Here is a 12,956-nt window from a genome sequence, read left to right on the forward strand (position 1 = left end):
AAGTTCAACAGCCGACAATGACGGCTCAGTACTTCGCAATTAACTACATAACTATTAATTCTAAACAATTATAGCTTTCTTTTGGGGATGTTAAAAATATTAATAGTTAGCTAGTGATTACTAACTTAGATATTGAAACCCCTGGCGTTTGTTGCACGTTCATACAATACTGGTAAAAAGGTAAGATATATCTATAATTTTGTTGACTTGATTTGATTGCTGGTAAAAATGAAATGCAAATATTTAATTAATCACGGTATTTATGATGTTCGCCTGTTATGTATTTAGTGACCAGTGTTCGAGATCATTTGAAGCTCTCTTGATTAACACTTACTCCTCTTGCGACTTCTTGACAAGGTTCAAAGTTTCATGTAGGTAGGTATTAGATTAATATTGTGTTTATAGTATAAAGTTTATGCTTGATTAAATGTTGCTTAATTAAATGTTTTTTAAATAGATCCATCGGCTATCTGTTTGACCAACGCTCCTTTCTCCTTCAATTATTATACATTTCAAATACGAAAACCAAATGCAAAAATTTCGTCAGCTCCTGATAGTAACTTTAGATAAGGAAAAAACTCCTTTCTGGTCCTTGATTGATTATTATATCCCGTATTAAACACGTCATGACAGAAACACATAGCCTTACAACGTTCCTCGCATCTAAAATTCTTGTCAAAAGAAAAGTCAAAGCGATTCTAATTTTACTTTTTGTTTGCTCGGTGCTATTTTTATCGTACCAGTTTGTCAACTATTCTACACTTACTAGTTACCAGTCACAAGAGTATCAGAAGCTATTATCCGCAAACAAGGACAAATCTGACTTTGGGTTTGCCGCAAGACATCGAGGGGCAGGAAGTGGGGGTTATCAATCACTTAAAGATATTGCACTAAAGTTTGAAGTGGGAAAGCACAATCATTTGGACGGAAATCAACAGGCCTCCTCCTTACCTACCAAAGGGGACACGGGACCACTAGTTGCACCTGACGGAAAACCAAACCGGAAAGGAAAACCAATCTTTTCGGAACATGTATTAGGAGTGTCTCGAGAAGCACAGAAACATTATATGCGACATAATCAAAAGTACAGAGGATTCTTTAGCTGTTTAACTTCAGGAAAACAAATCACGTGGGACAAAGTGAACGACGATTTTTGCGATTGTCCATCCGACGGAAGTGATGAACCAAGCACAGCAGGTAAGTAAAATAAAAAGAAAAACATTTATCTTATCGTGGAAAGACGCCAGTCAACACCGCTTTTTAAATTAAATTTAAATTTTAAATTTTAGCCTGTATGAATGGGCGATTTTTTTGCTCAACGGTGAAACAAGGCTTTCCTGAATATGTTCCCTCTTCCTTTGTGAACGATGGGTAAGAAAGAATGTTGAAACTCTTGGTCAGTTATTCGTAATTGTATTTAATAAATTGCAGAATTTGTGACTGCGTCGACGGATCTGATGAACATTTACGCATGAACTCAATTAGCTGCAAACATAGAAGCTAGACTTGTATATAGCAGTGAACGAAAAAGAAAGTACATACATACACACTGATAAAGACTTTTTCCTACCTTATATTAAAATATATATGTATAAGTAATATTTATAAGTAATTCGTGTCAGCCTCAGCAGTAGTCAAGTTTTTCACAGTTTGTTAAGGTCGAATTTAGTCTATTCTAACTTATTTAGTCAGAAATTCAAATATGTCTACTGTAAGTAATTTATTAGCTCGCTCAACAGTACATAATTTGATCAAGTCCAGAATTCTTCTTTCTGGTCCAATTCCAGTCGCAGATTACATGCGATTGGCCTTAACTGCTCAACCAATATCAAAAGACTTGGTAACAAGAAATTTACAAGGTGGAGGCGGATACTATATGAAACGGGATGTTTTTGGACAACAAGGGGATTTTATCACATCTCCAGAAATTTCACAGTTATTTGGCGAGGTAATAATATATCACATGTCTGCTATGTAAATAGTTATAATCGCTCTTTGTATATCTTTATATATATATATAATCAATATGCAGATGATTGCAATCTGGTGCCTTCAAACGTGGATGGAAATTGGTGGACCTAAAAAGTTTAGCGTTGTGGAATTGGGCCCTGGCAGGGGAACATTGTCCAAAGACATTTTACGAGTGAGTATGCGTGATTCTACTATGGCTCTGATGATGATGCTATTCTATTATTAAACTTCAGTTCCAATTACTCATAGTTTTGTAACTTTGTTGTAGGTATTCAAACAATTTAATCACATTACTGGGAGTAATGTGACCCTACATTTGGTGGAGATCAGCCCATTTCTGGCAACTATCCAATGCGATTCCTTGACTTGCAGAAAAACAAAAGAAACGAAGGACGTGGGCGAAGCAGGCCAAAAAAGAGAGAAAGCGAGGAAAGCACCAGAAGAATCCGAATCACAGCAACAGGAAGAGGAACAACCACTGCTGGATCCCATGAAGGAAATCTCAAGTGATGATGGGCGAGCAGCTTTCTATCATCACGCAATAGCAGAAGAGACTGGGTTTCCCGTGTATTGGTACAGAGACATTCGAGATTTGCCTCAAGACTTTCACTTCTACATTGCTCATGAGTTCTTTGATGCTCTTCCTGTACACAAAATTCAGGTGGGTGGAATGAGATGAAAGCCTAGAAAATGAGGTGGTTGCTTAGTTTTATGTTGCTACTGCCCACCTAGCAGCAGTAGCAGCGCGTGGTGTGGTGGCAATGTTGCTTGCCTACGCGTAGAGAAAATCTTTTATATGAAACTAACCATATAAAGCAAAACTGCCGTAAGTATGATGAACTCATTTATACATGTTTGATGATTGGATTTTGCATGTTCTCAGAAAGTTGAAAATAAATGGAGAGAGGTGCTTGTCGATATCAGTCCAGAGGAGGAAGAATCCACTTTTAGATATGTTATTTCCAGAAATGAAACGCCAGTTATAAAACGTGAGTCGAGCACAACATACATAATGTTATCAAATGTATCGAATTACCTTGACTTTCTCTGCCTGTCCTCTTCTCTATACACTAATATAAGGCGACATCGTCCCCTTTCTCTATGTCTATACCTACTGAATTTCTAGTCGAATCTATCTACTAACATTGCATGTTTGATCGATTTTGAATCGAATACCTTTTTCTTATTAGTAGTAATCTGTGGATATGTATGCCATAATTTATGTATTTTGCAGTGCTGCAACAAAATTACAGCAGCGTACTTCAAGACCCTCGACAACATATAGAAATTAGTATAGACGCCTTGGGAATTTTGGATAACTTAACAAATCGATTAACAACATGCGGGGGAATCTCCACAATCATTGACTATGGTCACAACGGAACCAAAGAAGATACATTCAGGGCTTTTTACAAACATAAATTGCACGACCCTCTTTGCGACCCTGGGAAAGTAGATCTCACAGTGAGTTTTCGTTTGTTGCTATTTATGCATGTATGTAAATCCAGACTTTTAGTGTATTCAACATTGCTTGATTCCAGGCTGATGTTGACTTTTCCGTAATCCGCAAGCTGTTCAATCACCGTGCTGTGATTTGCGGACCTGTGACTCAACGTGATTTTCTCAGCCAAATAGGGATTGAGCATCGATTACAGGTATGATGTTACAAATTATACAAGAGAACATGCTAGAATCAGCATTCTAAGTAAAAGTGACATGGAAATATTATTAAGCCTTACTTTCACCTGAAAACGAAATCCAACTAACTACTATTTTCATGTTCATTACTTAACTAATAGTAAGAAGAAAGCGCATATTTTATCCAATTTGTGTTATGATATTTCAGATGCTCCTTGATAAATGCAAGCTCCCAAAAGAAAAAGAAGCTCTAATTAGCGGCCACAAGATGATTATGGAGGAAATGGGATCCCGATTTCATGTAATGTCTCTGCTACCCAACATTTTAAAGACTTGTAGCCCCGACCTGAAAATTGCAGGCTTCTCCTCCACGTCTACTAGTAGTTAATATTTACATACTTCATTATACAAGTTATGTATGAAAGTTATGAGACGAGGCAATAAATAATACCCGATACACGGGGAAAATGAACAAGTACAAACACCAAAGCGTTTTGACTTATCTAACTATGGATTTTATTAGTTTAGATTAATGATTTTGTTAGCATACCGATCTTCGGTAGGAATTTGTATACATAAATTACAATGACAGTAGTGATGTTGATGATGCTTCACCATAAGGGAAAACATGTTGATGACTCATTTGAAATATCCAGTAAGTGCATTGTTTTTGGAATTTAATTAAAAGAATAGAAAAAAATGAAGTCGGAAGTTTAGCGGTAGTAGTAGTAGGAGGAATGAGTCTTCTTCTTTCTGGGTGACGACGATCGCTGCTGACAAGTTATCCACTCTTGAACAGAAGAATTGCTACCTGGCCAAGGTAGAAGTAGATGAAGTGACGAGTCTCATGTGTGACGTAGCTGCCGAAATTCCGCCCAACAATGCAATGCCAGGTTGGGTTGTACTTCTTGTCGAATTCCTTCTTGATGAATGCAGCAATGTCCTGAGTGAAATAAACAAAAACCGGAATGAAGTAATTAAAAACCTAATTATCCCACAACATGCATACGGCATAATAACCGCAAAATGCAAACCAAATCTCTGAATGAGAAATAGTTTCTTTCAACTACTAACCTTTTCGATGTTGTACTTTTCCAGAGCCTGAGTTGCACAATCCACAGCGTCTTGCTGCATTTCCTCGGACATGTCCGCATTCTTGATGACGGCCTTGCGTTCTGCCATTCTGGTTGATTTCCTCCCTAGTAGTCGGCGTGGGACTGGTTTTCCTTCGATCAGTCAAACTCTGCAAGGACAATTAAAAAGTGAGTTAATTGCGGTGAATTGGCGAGGAGGAGGCGGAGAGAGGGAAGGAAAAGTCCTTGTTGTCGTACTTTCTCCGTGTGCGAGGAGCGGAAGTGGTAAGGTTGTTGTCGTGGAGAGAGACTGCGAGTGAAGAAAAGTGAGTCTCTCCCTCCCCGCTCCCAGAAGCAATGCAGTGGAGTTGTTGGCAGGGAAATCTCTCTCACCGGCTTCTATCAAGATGGTGGTCGCACGGCCTGCACCACGACGCTCCCGTCTCACCGTCCCCAGACCTCCTCCAGCTGGCGGAATCTCACCCAAATCGTCAACATCAACACGAAATCTGGAAATGCAAATAAAAGCCGACACCGACAACAACCGATACACATGTTTTTTGTACGATTATGAAAACATAGACACAAAATTAAGTAGGTTGTAACATTAAACATTTCACACACCTTTGACGACTCTGAGTATAAATTCGCATTGACATATTTAATCGTTTATGGTATGGTTAACAAATTTAATGTGATAGAAAGATTATAGTGTATTTCATTTTTTATCATTGGTAAATTATCGAAAGTTGTGTGAATAAAAACTTTTACAATTTACCACATAAATTAATGTGATATATATCAAAAATAACATTCACAATCATAATATTTTGAATAGTTCTTATAACTCGGTTTAATTTTCAGCTTCTGTGGATGAAAGCTCTTGATAGCTCTTGACTCCCTAGATATAACATGGACAGCAAAAATAACAATGATGGAGCATCCGGCTCCCCTCCGGAATTTAGAGAATTTAAAGTGGGACAAGATGAAGAACTTAGATTTGAAGTGGAAGGAGGCAAAGGCCAAGTGGTTAGTGTAGTGGTAAGTGCAATATATTTATAAAGATGACATTAATGTAGGTACGTCATAATTTGTTATTTTTTAATTGGCGTGATAGATGGTGGATGGAATGGCGGAGGTATTCGGAACGGAAATGATTAAGGGGAAATCATATCAATTTGGTCCTGGGACAAAGTTAGCGATTTTCACATATCATGGGTGCACTATTCATTTAAAGGGTAAGTTAAGTTTGGTAGCTTATGTGTGAGACGAAAGGAAAGGTGAAGAAAATCTATCAAATTGAGTTTTTTATTACAGGAAAAACTGAAATAGCATACGTAGCAAAAGAAACTCCAATGGTCATGTATCTTAATGCTCATGGAGGATTAGAAACACTACGAAGGTTCGAATTCAATTGGGCTACAAGTTTCTATATAGTTAAGTGACGTGAATTAAAGAAATTATTATTTTTTCTATAGAACGGCTGAGACAGACGGAAAGCGAGGTCCAATTGTTATGATTGTTGGCCCCACAGATGTTGGAAAAACTACGCTAAGCCGACTTCTAATCAATTACGCAGTTCGATTAGGAAGGCGTCCAATCTATGTCGATTTAGATGTCGGACAAGGGATCATCTCAGTTCCCGGTACAGTTGGTGCAATGCTAATAGAACGCACGGCCTCGATCGAGGACGGTGGTTTCATTCAACAAGCTCCCATGGTCTACTTTTTTGGTCACAAATCCCCTCAAGAGAACATCCCTTTGTACAATTTACTGGTTTCAAAGTTAGCCGAAACTGTTCACGAAAGAATGGAGAGCAATAGAAAAGGTATCCAAATCCATGTAATTCCACATGCGTCACTGTTATTTGTATACACATGAGATGATTGAACCATAGAATTAATTAATTATATCTTGATGCCTGTATAGCAAAAGCTTCTGGTGTGGTTATTAACACTTGTGGTTGGATCATTGGAGAAGGTTATGGGATTATTACTCACATTGCCCAAGCATTTGAGGTCAGAGGTCAAAGTATATATTTCTATGTAAATTATAATCACTACGTTAATGATGGACTAATGGAATGATTTATTTATTACTATAGGTTGATGTCGTCGTAGTTTTAGGTACTGAACGTTTATATACGCAAATGAAAACTGATATGCCCTCATTTGTGAAAGTTGTATTTCTACCTAAAAGTGGAGGGGTGAGTGAATATATTATACAAATATAATAGAATAGACACGCCTTAATATATCAACATGGTTTTATTAATGCCATGTTATTGTATTTTAACTTTAAGGTTGTTGAGAGGACTATCAAGGCAAGACAGGAAGCCAGAGATAATAGAATTCGAGAATATTTTTACGGGAGGCCCCCACTTAATCTTTTGCATCCTTATTCCTTTCAAATAAAATTTACAGAGGTACGCATAAGTTGTTCTCTTTTTGTCCTAAACTTACAATGTGTTCTAATCATAAAATACCTTCCCGCTGTATATTTTTAGGCAAAAATTTATAAAATTGGTGTCCCAGCCGTTTCACAATCATGCATGCCACTTGGTATGAAAGGCGAAGAAATGAGAACGAAACCAGTCTTGGTTACTCCAAATCAGACTGCACTTCTTCATCGACTTTTAGCTGTCAGTTTTGCCACTGACGAAAGTAGTGATGAAGTGGTTAGAACAAATGTTGCAGGGTATGTCTGTGTAACGGAAGTAGATGACGAAAAAGGAAGAATGACGGTTCTGTCACCACAAGACAAACTCTTGCCGAAAACTTTGTTAATTTTATCTGAAATTCTCTTTATGGATTCTCAATAAGGAGTCGATCCGATATCTCTTTCCTAATATTTCAGTCTTATACATAATGTTTATTATTCATTAATTATCATGGGAAGAATACAATGATATATAAATAAATTATTTTGTTACAAACACATGACTTTGAATTTCATTCTTAACTGACAATAAATATGAAGCACCGCATATTTTATTTCTAATTTTGTGAATTTCTCGCTGCTTGCTTATATCTTTGATCAAGCTAGAAACAATTTGAAAGTCATTTGTAATAAGAATGATTAGAGACTATGACAATCCTAGCAGCCTGTATGTAGCTAGAGAGCTAGTGATATTTGTGGTACATCAGATTCCTTGCCTTTAAAAGATTTATTATTGGTCTTGAACGAGAGGTACGTGTTCCAAAATAAAGCAACACTTTGGGCAAACAATACTCGATGCCTATTGAAAAATCATATCCATTACATTCAGTTTTGGATGTTAGGAAATTAATTACAGTCACTTTATTCTTAAATTAGTATAACATACCTCAGTGGAATAAGCCAAAAGTTGATCATTTGTGCTGCAGGCCAGAGCTATAAATAGAATGTAAGAGACTCCATTTATTTAGAAGACATCATGAAAGCACACATCTACGTTACCTGATAATTTTTTAGCATAATGTCAACATAGTTGTTCTTAATATCAGTCTGAATTTCTGAAAAGGTTTGTCCATTTAAAACTCCCATAAGTCCCATAAAGTTGAATATGAATGTAGGAGCCAGGATAAGTTGGTCCGTCGCCATTTTAGCGACTGCTGATAACGCAGGCGTTTTCATTACAACCCTTCGTTCCAAAAACCCATACCAGGTTCTAAGAACTGGTCCCTGAAATTGTTGGGTATTTTATAATTTATAGCTCACCCTTTTAAAACAATGAAATAAAGATAAAAACTTAAATTGATTTAACTAACCACAAGGATAAACCCCACCAGACCAAAACGGACAGTTCTGATGAGATCAATTTCGTTCGTTTGTTTTTTCTCGACGAATTTCTGACTAATGAGATCCCCAGAGCACATTATCAGACCTACGATTGATTTAGCGGCATGCAGTTATGAGTTATTATAATGATTCCAAATATTTCTAAATGCATATGTATATTAATTTTGCTGGAAATTTTACCCGCTTGAGTTGATGCCGTTAATGTGGGGTATCGACTCATGGTTATCGACAACCTGCTAAATACACTCATCTTCGCTTATTATTGACCCTGCAAAATGTACAACGGGAAAACAATATGAACGTTGGGAAATTAATGAAATGAAACTTAAGGATATAAATAAAATTGGGTGCTTTTTATAACGACGGACCTTGACCTTGGCTAAATTTACCCCTAATGATTAATTAATTATTTAAGTGATTACTCTTAATTACCACTAATTATGCCCTTTCCAGTCTTAAATTGCGTGTGAACTTCGCACTGAATTAATTGAAAACTGAAATTTATCTTTCAAGAAAACGGGTCTACTCTTCTTTGAGTGTAGCAGGTGACGACTATTTCGCAACAGAACAGCAAAGATCTCTTGGGCTGAATGAGATGAATGTATCAATGCTGAAAGCACGACTTTGTTTGTATTCCCGACTGTGGCGTTGGATGGAGGGTCATAATTAATTGGCCCTGTGTCCCTTCCCATGATGTCGCAACTGAAAAACTGACCTCAGATTCGAAACCAGCGACCAAAAAACTATAAGAATCGATATTTTCCCACCCCCAACAACGTTGATATAATTAATTGAATTATTTGTAACAATTGTAAACACGGAACATGTGGACCTGTAGATATTGGCATATCAGCCATAAGCCACCCCTCCTTTTGAAAACCCCCACTGACCTTTTTGAACGTTTTAATGCACAAAATGCAAGATCATACTGCCCTACAACTAAAAAATAGGCTGATTTGACCAGTTTCAAGTCAGGTCATTGAAACTTTTCCTTGCAAAAGTGACCACAGTTTGTGGTTAGGGGGACAAAGTTGCCTAGTACAAGTTCCGTTCCGCAATTTTTTTAGTCTGCGGGAGGCGCTCGTGGGGGACGTGTCCCTGGGTGAGCTCCCCATTGCAGCTGCGCCCCTGGACCGCCCTGCCTCTCTGGGGAGTCGGGTCCACCCGTGGTTTGTCCCACAGCCCCGACTCTCTTCCCGTTGGAGGGGTGGTCCGGGGGAGCAACGCTGCAAGGGGAGAGCCTTACGGGAAGGTCCCCCCTCCAATGCTCCTCCCACCAAGCAGGCTCACCGGGTGGGGAGCCGGCGGGGCTTGCCAAAAGTGCGGGTGGCGCTTGGCAAGTGAGAGGGGCTCTCTACCTCCAACCCTTGGGTGACGCCGCTCTTTAGCGATACCTCCCCTTGGGGCCGGCCGGGTTCCCGGGTTCGAAACCTTAATGGCGGGTCGATTTACGGGGACCTCCCACCTCGTAAGGCGAGGGTAAGACGAGACCCTCCGGGGGAACGCGGTCGCGGAGGCGGTGACGTGGATAGGGCTTTCCCGGCCGGTGGAGGTAGACCCCCGCGGACGCATTCGGGCGTCCGCGGGGGCCGACCCGCGTGGAGCACAAGGGAGCGACGTCCTCGTCGTGTGCTCTGGAAACGTCCTTCTCAGGGCGGCCAACAGCTCCCCCCTTATAAATGCATGGCATGGCGACAACCTTTGTCGCCATGCCATAATTTCGCCATTTCTCGTCCGATTCCCATCTAATTTCGACAGAGACTTCTTATTGGTGTAGTCGACATGTCGCAATGCTCCACCTACCGCCACCACCTTGTTTTCGCCAAATTACGTCGCCATGCCATAATTTCGCCATTTCTCGTCCGATTTCCATCAAATTTCGACAGAGACTTGTCATTGGTGTTGTCGACATGTCGCAATGCTCCACCTACCGCCACCACCTTGTTTTCGCCAAATTACGTCGCCATGCCATAATTTCGCCATTTCTCGTCCGATTTCCATCAAATTTCGACAGAGACTTCTTATTGGTGTAGTCGACATGTCGCAAAGCTCCACCTACCGCCACCTCCTTGTTTTCGCCAAATTTCGTCGCCATACCATAATTTCGCCATTTCTCGACCGATTTGCATGAAATTGAGCACAATGCTTCTTATTGGTGTTATGGACATGTCGCAAGGTCCCGCCCGCCGCCACCTCCTTGTTTTCGCCAAATTTCGTCGCCATGCCATAATTTCGCCATTTCTCGGCCGACTTGCATGAAATTGAGCACAATGCTTCTTATTGGTTTTGTCGACATGTCGCAATGTCCCACCCGTCGCCAGCCCCTTGTTTTCGCCAAATTTCGTCGCCATGCCATAATTTCACCATTTCTCGTCCGATTTGCATGAAATTTGGCACAACGCTTGTTATTGGTGTTGTCGATATGTCGCAAGGTTCCACCCGCCGCCACCCCCTTGTTTTCGATAGATTTCGTCGCCATGCCATAATTTCGCCATTTCTCGGCCGATTTGCATGAAATTGAGCACAATGCTTCTTATTGGTTTTGTCGACATGTCGCAATGTCCCACCCGTCGCCACCCCCTTGTTTTCGCCAAATTTCGTCGCCATGCCATAATTTCAGCATTTCTCGTCCGATTTGCATGAAATTTGGCACAACGCTTGTTATTGGTGTTGTCGATATGTCGCAAGGTCCCACCCGCCGCCACCCCCTTGTTTTCGCCAAATTTCGACATGCCAAATTTCGACATGCCATAATTTCGCCATTTCTCGTCTAATTTCCATCAAACTTCGACAGAGACTTCTTTTTGGTGTTATCGACATGTCGCAACGTCAAATTCATCGCCACCACCTTGTTTTCGCTAAATTTCGTCGCCACGCCATAAGTTCGCCATTCCTCGTCCGATTTGCATGAAATTTGGCACAACACCTCTCCTTGGTGTTATCGACATGTCGCAAGATCAAACTCATCGCCACCACCGCCAAATTTCGTCGCCACGTCGCCAACTTTACCATTTATCGTCTGATTTCCATCAAACTTCGACAGAGACTTCTTTTTGGTGTTATGGACATATCGCAAGGTCAAACTCATCGCCACCACCTTGTTTTCGCCAAATTTCGTCGCCATGCCATAACTTCACCATTTATCGTCTGATTTCCATCAAACTTCGACAGAGACTTCTCTTTGGTGTTATCGACATATCGCAAGGTCAAACTCATCGCCACCACCGCCAAATTTCGTCGCCATGCCATAACTTCACCATTTATCGTCTGATTTCCATCAAACTTCGACAGAGACTTCTTTTTGGTGTTATGGACATGTCGCAAGGTCAAACTCATCGCCATCAGCTTGTTTTCGCCAAATTTCGTCGCCATGCCATAATTTCGCTATTCCTCGTCCGATTTGCATGAAATTAGGCACAACACCTCTTTTTGGTGTTATCGACATGTCGCAAGGTCAAACTCATCGCCATCACCTGGTTTTCGCCAAATTTCGTCGCCATGCCATAATTTCGCTATTCCTCGTCCGATTTGCATGAAATTTGGCACAACGCTTGTTATTGGTGTTGTTGACATGTCGCAAGGTCCCATTCATGAAGTCTATCCTTCAGACAAGCAACGTCAACCGGTGCACAACCGGAAATGTTGTGCAGATAAAGAACCATTGCCTCCTTAATCTGCCTTTGAATCACCACGGAAGTCTAATCCACCACGATGATTGAAAAATTGTCCGGGCTGTGCATATTGAGCAATTTGTACGAGTACTTCCTCTTGATCATCAATGGACGATCCGGATAGCACCACTCGAGGCTGCCCAAATCCTTATCACGCAACATTTCAGTAATCAGTAGTCGTTGTTGTTCCTAAAATAAGAAAGAAAAGAAGTGGTGATGTTTAACTCCAGTTACAAACTGAAGAATTATTTTTTAGCATTATGATAAAGTGTTAAAGTTAAACTATCAAAGACAACTTGACCTTTTGACAATTTGATAATCGTTTGACAATTTATCATAATACATCCATGATTAAAAAATTAATTCGAGAATCGAGAGCACGAAATGTGACAATTTTTGTTCAGTTTGTTTCTGGGCGACAGTTTGTGCGACGCACACTGGTCCAAAAGGTACCAGGGTTTTCGAAAGTTGAAGTTTTTTAGGCGTCGAAGCAATTGTCGCAACCTTGTAATTATTACTAAAGTTGTCAAGCAACCTTGTGTCTGTAAATTAACCTTTTAAAAACGGATTCCACCAATAAGGTGGAGGGCGATTTCGATCTCTTGGCGACGGACTACACCAATAAGGTGTAGGCCAAATTTTTCGCCTTAGCGACGGACTACACCAATAAGGTGTAGGCCAACTTTTTCTCGTTGGCGACGGATTCCACCAATAAGGTGTATGGTTACAGAATTCCGTTGAGACCGGGCTACATCAATAAGGTGTAGGAAAAAATAAAAATAAAATGACCGAGAAAATTTTCTCAGTTCCATTCTTTCCTCCT

General features: G+C 40.1%; 5 protein-coding genes across 7 annotated transcripts; 3 read left to right on the plus strand and 2 right to left on the minus strand.

Annotated features, from left to right (window-relative positions):
* The first annotated feature begins 38 nt into the window (after positions 1-38).
* Positions 39-1,535, plus strand: LOC110852755. Of its 2 annotated transcripts, none has more exons than XM_022100860.2 (5): positions 39-180; positions 289-375; positions 458-1,197; positions 1,290-1,371; positions 1,432-1,535. In XM_022100860.2, the coding sequence occupies exons 3-5, from the start codon at positions 627-629 to the stop codon at positions 1,502-1,504; spliced, it is 726 nt and encodes a 241-aa protein (XP_021956552.1). In that variant the 5' UTR covers positions 39-180; positions 289-375; positions 458-626; the 3' UTR covers positions 1,505-1,535. The 2 variants fall into 2 exon arrangements, with proteins under 2 accessions (XP_021956552.1, XP_021956553.1); XM_022100861.2 differs by having other exon boundaries at positions 289-371.
* On the plus strand, positions 1,530-4,087 carry LOC110852752 (protein arginine methyltransferase NDUFAF7, mitochondrial). Its single transcript, XM_022100858.2, has 7 exons — positions 1,530-1,948; positions 2,033-2,143; positions 2,240-2,632; positions 2,855-2,960; positions 3,206-3,435; positions 3,513-3,626; positions 3,818-4,087. Exons 1-7 carry the CDS (start codon positions 1,703-1,705, stop codon positions 3,995-3,997), a joined length of 1,380 nt encoding a protein of 459 aa, XP_021956550.1. The 5' UTR covers positions 1,530-1,702; the 3' UTR covers positions 3,998-4,087.
* A 14-nt stretch (positions 4,088-4,101) lies between these two features.
* LOC110852757 (dynein light chain 2, cytoplasmic) lies at positions 4,102-5,088 on the minus strand. The gene is made up of 3 exons (XM_022100865.2): positions 4,941-5,088; positions 4,684-4,852; positions 4,102-4,552 (listed from the first exon to the last, which is right to left on the minus strand). The coding sequence occupies exons 2-3, from the start codon at positions 4,789-4,791 to the stop codon at positions 4,391-4,393; spliced, it is 270 nt and encodes an 89-aa protein (XP_021956557.1). The 5' UTR covers positions 4,792-4,852; positions 4,941-5,088; the 3' UTR covers positions 4,102-4,390.
* A 112-nt stretch (positions 5,089-5,200) lies between these two features.
* Positions 5,201-7,619, plus strand: LOC110852753 (protein CLP1 homolog). The gene is made up of 9 exons (XM_022100859.2): positions 5,201-5,356; positions 5,547-5,723; positions 5,800-5,920; positions 6,000-6,084; positions 6,161-6,510; positions 6,612-6,700; positions 6,787-6,888; positions 6,985-7,107; positions 7,189-7,619. The coding sequence occupies exons 2-9, from the start codon at positions 5,595-5,597 to the stop codon at positions 7,501-7,503; spliced, it is 1,314 nt and encodes a 437-aa protein (XP_021956551.1). The 5' UTR covers positions 5,201-5,356; positions 5,547-5,594; the 3' UTR covers positions 7,504-7,619.
* On the minus strand, positions 7,533-9,127 carry LOC110852756 (mpv17-like protein). 2 transcript variants are annotated; one of them, XM_022100863.2, is made up of 6 exons: positions 8,831-9,127; positions 8,643-8,730; positions 8,432-8,547; positions 8,121-8,345; positions 8,008-8,054; positions 7,533-7,920 (listed from the first exon to the last, which is right to left on the minus strand). In XM_022100863.2, exons 2-6 carry the CDS (start codon positions 8,710-8,712, stop codon positions 7,797-7,799), a joined length of 582 nt encoding a protein of 193 aa, XP_021956555.1. In that variant the 5' UTR covers positions 8,713-8,730; positions 8,831-9,127; the 3' UTR covers positions 7,533-7,796. The 2 variants fall into 2 exon arrangements, with proteins under 2 accessions (XP_021956555.1, XP_021956554.1); XM_022100862.2 differs by having other exon boundaries at positions 8,895-9,125.
* Positions 9,128-12,956: the final 3,829 nt, after the last annotated feature.

Source organism: Folsomia candida, unplaced genomic scaffold, assembly GCF_002217175.1.
Source record: "Folsomia candida strain VU population unplaced genomic scaffold, ASM221717v1 Fcan01_Sc007, whole genome shotgun sequence".
Taxonomy (NCBI): domain Eukaryota; kingdom Metazoa; phylum Arthropoda; class Collembola; order Entomobryomorpha; family Isotomidae; genus Folsomia; species Folsomia candida.